Raw genomic sequence first — 14,049 nt, 5'->3', positions numbered from 1 at the left:
TAGGAATTCTGTAATTCTATGAAGATGTTAGATGGGCAGTTAGCTCTCCAGGTGTACAGCAGTTGCTATCCCTCTAATTTTCAGAATACATGGTTTATGACACCATGACACACAGAATTCTTATAATTTGAAAGGTTGCCAGGTGGCAAAACAATAAAATTCAAATTGCACTGGTTTCTGGTATCCTTGGCATAAGTTGAATTAGTTGGTTAAACAAAGACCAAACCTCAGGGATCCATTTAACAGCCAATTGCAACAGCCAAGTTCAAAAAAGCCCTTGGTACCTTAAAGTGATCATATTTTGTGACACAAGCTGTACAGACAATGGCATGGTGATTTTATCACGGAGGCTACTCTTGTGAACTCAAGGTTAATGTTCTGTGGGCATGTGTTCAATTCCATCATGGCAGGAACTGAACATCAAATTCCATCACAATTTAGAATTCAAATGCTCATCCATGTTGCCATTGTTGGAACCCCCCACTTGTTCACAGAGTCCTCTTCCCTCAGGAAGGCAGTATGTTCTCCTCCCTTGGTCCTTCATGTGACTCCAGACCCTGGGCAATAGGGAATGGGGAATAAATGCTGACCTCGGCAGCAATGTTCATATGAGAATCAGTGAGTGAAATGTTTTTGTTTAAAGAGAGCAGCTTTTACCCTAGAGTGTAGAAGGACATCTCTGAGACATATTTTCACACTGGAAGAACTCATTTCAATGAAGCATCAACGAAGTGGAGAGGGCATTGCTGGCAGATTTCTGATTCTGTTTTTGTTATTTCATTACGATGTATGAGCAGCAACACTCCTTCATAATTGGGATTATGCTTGTTATTGCAATTAGTTAGTTCATTGACAGAAATTTGAAAAAAACAGCAACAAAGCTGAGTAATGCTGTCACCTCGATCTCCCCGAGGAGTTTCCACACAGTATAAGGCAGTGTCTCTGGGAATACATCACCTCAGAGCTTCAAACAAGGAGCTTGTCAGCTGCCTGAAGGGACAGATCTCGCATGGAAAAATGCATCGACCAATTCAACACGTGGAGAGAGTGTTCTACACCATTCTTGCTTTTATTGGCATCCCTGGTAAGTCTTTATGACAGCTGACCTTGTCTTAACCTGCTGTTGATCTGCTCTCTGGTTTTATCTTTTGAACAATAATGTCCCCAGCTCACTGACTGGTCAGTCTTAACCAGACACCAGAACAGTGACAGCAATTCACTGAGCAGCATTCGCGGTACAATTCTCCACTTCAATGTGCAGCATTCTCTGATCTTAGTGTCCTTTTATCTGTTCTGGTACGGTGTGAGGAGAGATCAGGCAAGTTAGTTCTGAAGAAGGTCACTAGACCCAAGACATTAACTCTGCTTTCTCTCCCACAGATGCTGCCATTCCTGCTGAGCTTTTCTGTTTTTGTTACACAAATGAGGACTGTTTTTGCGAGAAGTTTAAAGGTTGCGGGGTAATCTGAGATACGTCCTACAAAATATTAACAGGAAAAGAAAGGAAAAGGTGAATTATTTTCATTGGTTGGAGATTGTAGAACAAGGAGCATAATCTGAGAGTGTGGGCCAGGATGTGCGGGAGAGATGTTTATCATTGTTTCTCCACTCAAACTGTGGGAGGGGATCAGAGTTCTCTTCCACAAAATGAAGTTGTTAAGTTCACATTTTGACAGATTGCCTTCCTGATCCATGTATACAGAAACAAATCAATGTGTTGATTTACAGTGTAAGTATCACAGCATCCTAACATTCACACATTGTCACCAATGGAGACCTGCATTCTCTGTTATTCTGTGTGGAATAGTCTTGTTTGAAATCTTACTCAGGTTCTGATGACCTGCTCCCTGGCCCTATTGTGGCTCCGATCAGCATTTGGTCCAATGCGGAGAGCAGGGGATGACCTGATCCAGGGAGAAAGGTAAAGTTTGAATTATTGACAGTCCAAATCGACAGCCCAATTGTCAGTTCTATGACTGAGGAGGAAGCAAAGTTTCTAATGTGGTTCGGCACTTGCCAGATTTGGCGATGATAATTGTAAGAATGTATTGCACTCATTCAAATAATGACCTTGCAACCAAACAAACAATCTCAGAATTCCTTCTGTTCTCCTAGGAGGGACTTTGAGCTCAGTCTCTGTCAAAACCCATAATCATTGGAGTGATTGGGCTAGAGGACAATCTGGGGTGGGTGTAAAAGTCTTAAAATTCAATTGCACTCAACACCAAACCACTTCCGCTCACACAGTGTGGTGGTTTTGCTGGTACAATCTTATTGTTGCTCTCTGGAATAGGTTGAGGGAATTTCTGATCAGTAATTCACTGCATCTTTTCCCATTTGTCTTCCACAGTTAATTTGATTGCAATTGCAATCCTTTCGCGAGGAAACTGCGGTGTTTCCCCTTGCACTACTCGCTACCTGGTGTTTATGGCAGCTGCCGATCTGATGGTCATTTTTACTGATGTTATATTGTGGAGATTTCGCTTTTCTTATTACCCGCAGTGTTTCCTGGACATCACTCCTGTGTGTAGTTTTAATGCAGTCCTGATACATGCAGCCACAGACTGCTCTGTCTGGTTCACTGTGACTTTCTCCTTTGACCGATTTGTGACTATTTGTTGTCAGAAGCTGAAAACAAAATATTGCACTGAAAAAACTGCGACTGTTGTTCTAGCAACAACCTGCACTTTGTTCTGTTTGAAAAACATCCCCTTCTATTTTCAATATAAGCCTCGGAGGATAATCAACAATGTTCCATTCTACTGTGTAACAAAATTAAGCTACCATACTGAGACTTGGTGGGTGATATTGGATTGGTTTGATACGGTTTTGACCCCTTTACTGCCATTCGTTTTAATTCTGTTGCTCAATGCTCTGACAGTCAGACACATTTTAGTGACCAGTCGAGTCCGGAAGAGACTGAAGGGTGAGAGCAAAGGAGAGAATCACAAAGACCCAGAGATGGAGAGCAGAAGGAAGGCTGTAGTTTTGCTATTCACCATTTCTGGGAGCTTCATTCTCCTGTGGTTAATCGCTGTTGTAGATTTCTTATATTATGCCATTCAAGGAATCAATACTGTCGATTACCCGCCTTTTCTGTATCACTTCAGGAAAGTTGGTTACATGCTGCAGAACTTAAGTTGTTGCACAAACACATTTATTTACGTAGCAACATTGTCTGGGTTCAGAGCGAAGATTAGTAATGCAGTAAAATACCTAGTTATACGATTTCCTTGTGTTATGAATAAATGAAACTCCTCAGCAAAGTCGACAGGAAGGTCCTGTTATTTCCAGACCATGAAATGATTTTCTTCATTCACTCGTGAAATATGGGTGCCACTGGCTGGGTCAGCATTTATTATCAGTTCCCGAGTTGCCCCTTGAGAATATGGTGGTGAGCTGCCTTCTTGGTGTAGTCCACGTGCTGTCAGTTGACAAGCAATGACCTCAGGGAGGATATTCCAGGAATCTGAACCAGTGACAGTGAACTAACAGCGACATATTTCAAAGTCAGGACAGTGAGTGGCTTGGAGGGGAAGTTGCAAGTTGTGGTGGGCCCATGTATCTGCTGGCCCCATGTATCTGCTGGCCTTGTCCTTTTAGATGGAAGTGGTTGTGGGTCTGAGGATCTTTGCTGAGTGCCAGCAGTGCGTCTTGTAGATGGTACACACTGCTGCTGCTCCTAAGAGTCGGTGGTGGTAGAAGTGCATGTCTGTCGACGTGTGGCCAATCAAGCGACTGCTATGTGCTGGATGGTGTCGAGCCTCTTGACTGTTGTTGGAGCTGCCCCCTCATGCAAGCAACTGGAGTGTATTCAATCACACCCCTGGCAGAGAGTCTTTATCCCTGTGCAGAGATAGAGTTGAGTTGGGAAACTTTGGATTTCCCATCATAGCACAATTCAAAGAAACTGGGGAATTCCTAATTGCTTGCAAGTTTCAGTAAGATCCATCAAAATGAAATCCTTTGCAGGATTCTGAGGAAATTAAATAGAGCAGTTATTCAGAAAGTGTTTGACTACTAAGTACATGGTCTTACTGCTCGGTAATAATTCAACAGTTCCCATACTAATTTGACAAACAGCCAACTCCTTATGCATCATTTCCACCTAAAAAGGAAAAGGGCAGCAGATGCATGGGAGCACCAGCCCGGCACGTTACCCTCCAAGCCACTCACCATCCTCACTTGGAAATATGTTACTGATTGTTCACTGTCGATGGGTCAAAATCCTGGAATTCCCTCCCTGGATCAACAAGTTTCAGTCAGAGGGAGAGATGGAGAGCAATAGATCACAGCAAAAACCAAACTGACAGCATCATCTGGGCACACAGAAACATGCACACACACAGAAACATGGAGACCGAGACAGACACAGAAGCGCACACACACACAGACACACACAAGGCTGCTGTGATGCGGGTTGCAATTGAACTGAGATCCCTCAGTGTGGAGCACGTTCAGTGGGTAAATGCCATGCTTCCTCTGGCAAATGGAAGTAACGTGTCTTTGAGTAGTATTCCTGACATTATACACATTAAATAGAGTGTTTCCATTGCAGTTGTATCCAGACATCTCTGATTGAACCATTTCAGGAGGAGACAGGGTGAATTTAATTGTACTTTCTGTAGTTTACAACGTTTTCTGATGTGCCCTCAATTTCTAAGTGAGAAAATATCAAATGTGGAGAGAATGAGACCAGCACTGGGCATGTTCATCTCCTCCTCATTTCTTAGGGACAATATCATAAGGGATTGGGCAAAACGACTTTGTCTCTCCAAAGGCATTGTTTGAAGAATGAAACATATGTGCAATGTGAGAGATTTACGGACTGCTGTTTGTTTAGTGGTGTGGGAGTCCAACAGTATCACCCCTTCTGTCTCTCCATGTTTTAACTCCAATTTGTCTCTGTCTCACTCTTTCTCCCCGTCTCTCACTCTCTACTCCCCCTCTTTTGAACAGGCCTTTTCTATCCCAAAAGAGATCCCAATGATTCTACAAATTGAATCCCCACCTCTTCAGCTATTGAGTTATTTGCTCTATTCTTCCCTCATTTGAAATTGAGACAAGTAGTAAACCAGAGATTACTACTTGTGATGTTCTGTTTCTTTAACCTTCTATCCAAGCTCTTATACTCACTTGACAAAGCCCTAACCCTTTCCCTGACAATGTAATTCCCCCAATGTATATAAGTTCTGGCTTCTCACTCTCCCCTTTGACAATATACTTCAAATGTTTTGAGATGTCCTTCACTTTTGCACAGGAAAAGCAACATGCCATCCTAGGTTCACCCTACTGCTGCTAAACCTCTTCTCTGCCCCTGACAGGACAGTCCCCTGTAACAATCGTTCTTTTAAATCTCCACAAACGCATTTAACATGATTCAATCTTCATGCCCAAGATCTAATGAGTACTTCCGTTTTCCTAAGGGACTTACTCTTTCAATATACAAAATGGAATATATCTGTTTGAGAGAAGAATAGCCGCAGGAGATTTCTGAATGACCCTCTTCCCGTTCCTGACAGTTAATCATCTATCTGACTGATCCTGCAGGGTAATTACTTCTCTAAATCTACTCGTCACCACACTCAGTGTCTCCTTCATGTCCTCAGTAACATTAATACTAAAAACAAGAAGCTCTCAATAGCACCTCATATAAAACTAAACGTAACCACAGATTTGAAATGAAACATGCAAAAATGTAGAGGAAATATTAAACAAAATATGAAAACAAAATCAAACACTGAACTGAACAAATGAAAAAAACTGACACCTCCTCAAATAATCCAATCAGTTTTCAATCTCTAGATTAAAATACACTTTTCAGAGCTATACATGTGCAGGCCTCTCTGGAAGCTCTGTATATAAACGATCTCCCCCTTCTTTGTTTTTTTGTACATCATTTTGTTTTGGTCAAAATCTACCTACCACTTATGACAAACTTCCAGGCCTATAGTTCCCTGGCTTTGCCTTTCTACCATTATTCAATAATGGCACCACCAAGCACCGTTCAGTATTTCAGCACCTCACCCTGTGGCTTTCAATGATACAACTGTCTCAGCCAAAGGACCTTTCTCACAGACTGACATTATTGAAGATCCGAGAATTGTTTAATGCTGGGCTGTGTGATGTGAAGTCCCCAAACAGCACAACCTCCCATTCGCTCCTTACTGGCATCTTGGAGAGCACAGACAATGCTATATTGCAGAGTCTGAATGACTCACTAACCCTGAAGAATCCTTTCAGAAGAACAAAACTCCCAGAAGAAATGACCCAGTACATTGCATTTGTCTCGATGGGACTTGACCAGCCATGACACACTTGTCGTCTGAGAGACCAGAACCTTGCCTGCCAGCATGTCTGAATCCATGAGGATTCATCATCATCATCCCTATCCACACATGGAAGGGTAAGGTCAGAAGACCAACCCCACTGTGTTCTGTCACTGACCCATGGCGGGAGAGACCCCACTGATGCCTCCGTCACTGACCCACGGTGGGGGAGACCCCACTGACACCTCCGTCAGTGTGGTCTCCCCTGGGTCAGTGAGAGACACAGTGGGGTCAGTGTGGTCTCCCCTGGATCAGTGTCGCCCAATGACCCAGGGGAGACCACACTGACCCCACTGTGTGTTTCTCACTGACCCAGGGGAGACGACACTGACAGAGACAGTGGGGTCAGTGTGGTCTCCCCTGGGTCAGTGAGAGAGACACAGTGGGGTCACTGACCCGGGGAGACCACACTGATCCCACTGTGTCTGTCACTGACCCTGGGAGACGATACTGACCTCACTGTCTCTTACTGACCCAGTCACCATTGTCCTGGAGGTCACTGTCACTTTAAAGAAGTGACCGGTGGTGAGATTCTCCTGGGTTAGAGAAGGCAGCATCTTCAGGGTGACCTCAGCTGGTATTGGTAACTCAGCCCCTGCTTTGAGCATCACGCTCCATCACAAAACAGCCATCTAGCTACTTGAGAATCGTGCAACAGGGATCACAAAGTAATTCCTGATGAAGGGCTTATGCTTGAAATGTTGACTTTCCTGCTTCTCGAATGTTGCCTGATCGGCTGTGATTTTCCAGCACCACGTGTTTTAACTGAGAATCATGCAATCTCGGCAGGATAGATAGAGGCCATTTGGGCCATCGAATTCACATCAACCTTTCGAACAGCATTCCACCCAGACCCATCCCCTCCCCACTATCCCTGTAACCCTGCATTTCCCATGTCTAACCCACTGAACCTGGACAATATGGACAACATTGTTGAAAATTTTCAACATCTGAGGATCCTAACAGTGACACATGTTCTCTGTTAAAGCATTGAAATAATTCATGTTGGTATTTCAGGGCGTGTGTGCTGCCTTCTCACAGGAGGGTGAAAGGACGCAGTGGGAAATTTCTATTAAAGTTCTATTCCTTTGGCCAGTGGTTGCTGATTCCTCCTCCTGGCCGCCATAGAGAGACGCACTGCCTCGTCTCACGGCCCTGGCCCGAGTCACCTCTTGCCTCCTCCTGCATTCTCCTTGTCCCTCCTTCTCCATGATGGGTGGCCATTTTTGGGGTGATGTCACCGCAGAGCTCTTTGCACCTTTGTGTCACTCAGGTCATTGAGAGACTGTCAGAAATGAACAGGGACAGGAGCAAATTGTCCCAGAAACAAAAATCTGCCGATTGTGCAGTGGGGCGGGGAGGCCAGCAGAGGATGGCATAGTATCACTTTAAACACATGAGGAACAGACAGAGTCAGAGACATTGAATTAATTAATTAAAAAGCAATGAGTCAAACTTTACTCCAAGACAAGCTGTGCCCCATTGCAGGCAGGGTTGGCACACAAAAATCACAGACACATCAACATGACCAACAACATCGTATCACGTTAAACAAACAAAAAGGGACAGAAAGACACTTCAATTGATACAAACCCCAATGCTCATTGTCTCTATGTTTGTGCATCTTTCTGTGAATGTATCTCTGCAAATATTAGTACAACGGTGATACATACTAACCCACACACGTATCCACAAGACACATAGTCAGACAGATTGAGACACAAACACAGAAACATGAATACACACACACATAGGGTCAGTGTGCAAGAACTGACACTCCCCTGAATTTAACCATCTGGAACACAAACTATGTCAAGCAGCTCATCCCCAGCTTTTACAGATGAAATGTGGATGAGAAAGTGGAACAGCTGTGTGATGTCCCTCAGCCTATTGTCTCATGATCATTTGCTGAATTAATAGGCTTGTACAACTAATCCGTGTAATCACTGGATGTCCATCTGTGAATTAGATTGATGATGATGGAGAGCAGTTCTGCTGTCTATATTTAGGTAGAATACACTTACAGTGCAGCTTGCTCAGCACCACAGCCACAAACATCCCCTGTCTCCATCACCGACACTCAGTAGCAGTGTGTACCACAGACAAGATGAATTGCAGAAATTCACCAAGGAGACATGAGCAGTTGTTGGCGGATAGGATCAGGGTAAACTCTAAGGCTTTCTATAGGTATTTAAGGAATAAAAGAATGACGAGAGTAAGATTAGGGCCAATCAAGGACAGTAGTGGGAAGTTGTATGTGGAGTCAGAGGAGATGGGGAAGCACTAAATGAATATTTTTCAACAGTATTCACTCTAGAAAACGACAATGTTGTTGAGGAGATTACTGAGATACAGGACACTAGACTAGGTGTGATTGAGGTTCACAAGGAGGAGGTATTAGAAATCCTGCAGTGTGTGAAAATAGCTAAGTCCCTTGGGCCAAATGGGATTTATCCTAGGATCCTCTGGGAAGCCAGGGAGGAGATTGCTGAGCCTTTGGCATTGATCTTTAAATCATCATTGTCTACAGGAATAGTGCCAGAAGACTGGAGGAAAGCAAATGTGGTTCCCCTGTTCAAAAAAGGGGAGTAGAGACAATCCTGGTAATTATAGACCAGTGAGCCTTACTTCAGTTGTTGGTAAAGTGTTGGAAAAGGTTATAAGAGATAGGATTTATAATCATCTAGAAAAGAATAATTTGATTAGGGATAGTCAGCACGGTTTTGTGAAGGGTAGGTCGTGCCTTACAAACCTTATTGAGTTCTTTGAGAAGTGGCCACACAGGTCGATCAGAGTAAACTGGTTGATGCGGTGTATATGGATTTCAGCAAGGCATTTGATAAGGCTCCCTATATTAGCCTATTCCAGTGCCAAACTCTCCATCTCGGAAGCTTTCCTCTCTACTGCTTCCCATTCCTTATAAGTGTTGATTATAGCACAGGAATATTTTGAACACGATAAATGATATACTGCTCCCATTGGGAACCTGAAATAATGACAGAAGCTGCTGGAAACACTGAACAGCTCCTGTTCGGCTGAAAGGAAAGGCTGGTAGGCATAGGAATGCTGGATGATTAAAGAGATTGAGGATTTGGTTAAGAAAAGGAAGGAAGCATATGTAAGGTATAGACAGGATAGATCGAGTGAATCCTTTGAAGAGTATAAAGGCAGTAGGAGTATACATAAGAGGGAAATCAGGAGTGCAGAAAATACATTAAGGACAAAATGATAACTAGTGAGAGAATAGGGCCCCTCAAAGATCAGCAAGGCAGCCTTTGTGTGGAGCCACAGAAAATGGGGGAGATACTAAACGAGTATTTTGCCTCAGTATTTACTGTGGAAAAGGATATGGAAGATATAGAAAGTAGCAAAATAAATGGTGACACCTTGCAAAATGTCCATATTATAGACGAGGAAGTGCTAGATGTACTGTGCTGGATGCCTTGAAATGCATAAAGGTGGATAAATCCCCAGGACCTGATCAGGTGTACCCTAGAACTCTTAAGCTACAGAAGTGATTGCTGGGCGTCTTGCCAAGATATTTGTATCATCAATAGTCACAGGTGAGGTGCCAGAAGACTGCTGGTTGGCTAACTGTTTAAGAAGGGTGGTAAGGACAAGCCAGGGAACTACAGACCAGTGAGACTGACGTCAGTGGTGGGCAAGTTGTTGGAGGGAATCTGGAGGGACAGGATGTACATGTATTTGGAAAGGCAAGGACTGATTAGGGATAGTCAATATGGCTTTGTGTATGCAAAATCATGTCTCAAACTTGACTGAGTCTTTTGAAGGAACAAAGAGAATTGATGAGGGCAGAGCGTTAAATGTGATCTATATGGACTTCAGTAAGGCATTAGATAACATTCCCCATGGAACACTGATAAGCAAGATTAGATCTCACTGAATAAAGGGAGAACTAGCCATTTGGATACAGAACTGACTCAAAGGTAGAAGACACAGGGTGGTGGTGGAGGGTTGTTTTTCAGACTGGAGGCCTGTGACCAGTGGAGTGCCACAAGGATCTGTGCTATGTCCTCTACTTTTTGTCATTTACATAAATGATTTGGATACGAGCATAAGAGGTGCAATTAGTAAGTTTGCAGATGACACCAAAATTAGAGGTGTAGTGGACAGTGAAGATTACAACAAGATTTTGACCAGATGGGCCAATGGGCTGAGAAGTGGCAGATGGAGTTGAATTCAGGTAAATGAGAGGTGCTGCATTTTGGGAAAGCAAATCTTAGCAGGAATTATACACTTAATAGTTCCTTGAAAGTGGAGTCACTGGTAGATAAGGTAGTGAAGAAAGCGTTTGGTATGCTTTCTTTTATTGGTCAGAGTATTGAGTACAGGAGTTGGGAGGTCATGTTACGACTGTACAGGACATTGGTTAGGCCACTGTTGGAATATTGTGTGCAATTCTGGTCACCTTCCTATCAGAAAGATGTTGTGAAACTTGAAAGGGTTCAGAAAAGATTTACAAGGATGTTGGAGGATTTGAGCTATAGGGAGAGGCTGAACAGGCTGGGGCTGTTTTCTCTGGAGCACCAGAGGCTAAGGGGTGACCTTTTAGAGGTTTACAAAATTATGAGGGGCATGGATAGGATAAATAGACCAAGTCTTTTCCCTGGGTTGGGGGAGTCCAGAACTAGAGGGCAGAGGTTTAGTGTGAGAGGGGAAAGATATAAAAGGGACCTAAGCAGCAACTTTTTCACACAGAGTGTGGTGCATGTGTGGAATGAGCTGACAGAGGAAATGGTGGAGGTTGGTAAAATTGCAACATTTAAAAGGTGTTTGGATGGGTATAGGAATAGAAAGGGTTTAGAGGGATATGCTGGCAGGTGGGAATAGATCAGGTTGGGATATCTGGTCAGTATGGACTGAAGGGTCTGTTTCCATACTGTACATCTGTATGACTCCATGACTGAGAGTTCTAACAGTGTCTGTAGAGATGGGGAAAGAGGATTAATGTGTCAGATCTACACAAGGTTGAAATAAATTCCAGCCTCAAAACAGTGGTCCTCAGTTTTACATTTTTAGATTAAATTAGTGCCATAAATATTTCAACCCTTTCAGACTAAATTTTATTTTGCAAAATTGTGCTCAATTTTGAATAAAATTAACTGGACAAGCTCACAAATATCCAAACAATATTCTGTATTAGGTACACTCTGTTGTTTTATTTCTCAATGTGAATGTATTCCGAAATGAGTGCTTTGTGAAAGTCTGTTTGTTCACGTGAGCTGCTTCATTGACCCTGACAGACTGAGCATTTCTGCAGGGTGGCTGCAGTTCCCACTTGTGGCCAGTAGTGGTCACACCTGCGGAACAGTGTCTCCATCTCTCTGATCCGGGAACAATAGACAATCATTATTGTCCTTGTGTTGGAGAATGTGAGGAAGGGAGAAATAATAATTATTCCCCTTGTGTTGGAGAATGTGAGGGAGGGGGAAATAATAAGGGAGGGGACCGGCTGCTAATACATTTCCAGGTGTGGGGAAAGGGATTGGAGATGGTAGAAATGACCATACGGACAGTGACTGGATTATTCCAGGAGAGTCAGAAAGCCGTCCAATTTAAGTACACACCATCGGGTCTGAGTGAGAGAGGGGGAAAAATATAAAATAAACTCGGTAATAGTCTCCGGCACCACTTACTGACAAATGACCCACTGAGGGGAGAGGGAATGGGGAAGGCCTCAAGAGGAATCTCGCTGCTCTCCCTCCACTACCGCCACCCCAAATAACCACCATCATTACCTTCAGGAACGGGACTGTGCCGACACAGTCCGCCCTCACCCCAATTACCATCATCATCATCATCATCATCATTATTATTATTATTATTACCTTCAGGAACTGTGCCGACACAGTCCGCTCTCCCTTTTATCTTCAGGCCCCGCCCCCTCAGGCCCTGCACGCGGGAGATGGCGGTTAACGGTCCCCTCGTCCCCCAAGTGACTGTTAGCAGCTGCTTCAGGGAAAAAAAACTCTTTCAAGAGAAATAACCCTTTCAGGGAAGAAAACAAGAAAAAACAGAAAAGGGGCCGTCTCTGGGTGTGGCCAAACAGAATAATATGGATCAGAATGAAAACTCACAGAGTGATGAAAGTGATGAAGGAATAGTGTGTCCGAGCATCAAGTCCCAAAGCGCACTGGTCCGGACTCGAAACGTTGTCGCTGCTTTAGCTGTCTCTGAGCAGATGCTGCCAGACCTGAAACACAGTTAAAGATACTCGGCGGGGGTGAGTCCTCGTTCAGGATTCTCTGAAGACTCAGTTGGCGGATTCAGTGTGGGAAAATGTGTGAGGTTATGCACTGGGATTAGAAGGAGAAAGGTGGAGACTGTTTTCTAAATGGAGAAAGGTTTTGGAAATCTGCAGCTCAAACGGACTTGTTTGACAGTGCTCAGGACTGTCTTCAGGTTAAAATGCAGCTTCAGTTGGCAGTAAGGAAGGAAAATGTAATGTTAGTGTTTGTTTGTGAAGATTAGAATACAAGAGCAGTGATGTACTGCTCAGGCTGTATAAGGCATTTGGAATATTGTGGGCATTTTTGGGTCCCATACCTAAGGAAAGATTTTTTTCTTATTTCAAAAATATGCTTTATTCATTACAATGTACAAACATACATAGGTACTGAAGCATTTCAGTTCTGTACAATAGCATATGAAGAAAACAAAATAAATATTGAAATTGGACTCCAGCCAGCAACAACCTAAGTTATCACTTCCTTGTGTAAAGACTATATTGCTATATATTTGATGTATTTGATGGGTTTGATAACTGAACGATTCCCCCATTTAAATTTGCCACTTTGACCTCAGACAGTGGTCATTCTCCATTGTGCCTTAGCAACATTTGCCAAAAGCTTTAGCTGTGTCCCTCACAACGTAGTCCTGGAACTAAGAATGTGTCAATCTGCAAAACTCGGTCAACTGTTTGCTCTGGAAGACAACAAGGTTTCTGGCAGACCAAACAGCATCTTTCACTGAGTTGATGGACTTCAGACACTGTTGATGTTTGTCTCGATGTGCATCCCAGGGAACAGACTGTAGATCACAGAGTCCTACATAACTGAGCTGCTTGGGACAAACCTCAACAAAACCCATTGCATCTTTCTCCCAACTTCCTTTGCAAAGGCACTACCCAGAAGGAGGTGTGTGACAGCCTCATCCTCTGCCCTGCGTTGAGGGCAGCTTGCGGTGGCGCAGGCAGACTGGGTGTACATGAAGAATCTGACAGGTCGTGCCCATCTCACCACAAGCCAAGCAACGGAAAGTTGTGGTAATGCGGCATTCTACCAAGTTACTTTGACAGTCTACTAAAGGAACAACCCAACAGGATCTACCCTCTCCTTTTCTGGCAGGGTCTTGAGGACGCTTTATGTTGACCACTCCCTGATGGTTTTGTGTCAAAAGTATTTTTCTTTGCAAATTTCTCCATGAGGGACAGATGATACGGAATGATCCAATTACTTGGAGCCCAACCTCATCCTTTGCAACGGTGGGTACAGGTTGAACCTTAGTAGGTAGTGACACTTGGTGTTTGCATATGAAGGGTCTACATACAGCTTGATGCAGTCACACACAAATGTGATCACTAGGATGACGGTGACATTGAGTATGTTCTTCACTCCCTTTACCAGTGTTTTGTAAATGGAGTCCCTGCAGACACACTCCATCTTAGACCTCCAGATGAAGTGAAAAATGTCTTGGGTCA

The 14,049-nt window shown here is 43.6% G+C and overlaps 1 protein-coding gene across 1 annotated transcript; it reads left to right on the top strand.

The window, feature by feature from the left end:
* Positions 1–591: 591 nt before the first annotated feature.
* On the top strand, positions 592–3,252 carry LOC148137365 (putative G protein-coupled receptor 139). Its single transcript, XM_087982797.1, has 2 exons — positions 592–1,084; positions 2,351–3,252. The coding sequence occupies exons 1-2, from the start codon at positions 889–891 to the stop codon at positions 3,250–3,252; spliced, it is 1,098 nt and encodes a 365-aa protein (XP_087838923.1). The 5' UTR covers positions 592–888.
* The last annotated feature ends 10,797 nt before the right edge of the window (positions 3,253–14,049 follow it).

The sequence above is a fragment of the Chiloscyllium plagiosum genome, unplaced genomic scaffold (assembly GCF_037043375.1).
Source record: "Chiloscyllium plagiosum isolate Xiang-an unplaced genomic scaffold, Cpla_swu_hap1 HiC_scaffold_44, whole genome shotgun sequence".
Classification (NCBI taxonomy): Eukaryota; Metazoa; Chordata; class Chondrichthyes; order Orectolobiformes; family Hemiscylliidae; genus Chiloscyllium; species Chiloscyllium plagiosum.
Note: the sequence above shows the minus strand (reverse complement) of the source record. Positions and strands in the feature narration are given on the sequence as shown.

Bases quoted from the DNA above. Each gene is read 5' to 3' on its own strand.
- LOC148137365 (XM_087982797.1), top strand. From the start codon at position 889: ATGCTGTCACCTCGATCTCCCCGAGGAGTTTCCACACAGTATAAGGCA. The intron at 1,085-2,350 runs GTAAGTCTTTAT...TGTCTTCCACAG, and splicing joins TGCTTTTATTGGCATCCCTG to TTAATTTGATTGCAATTGCA.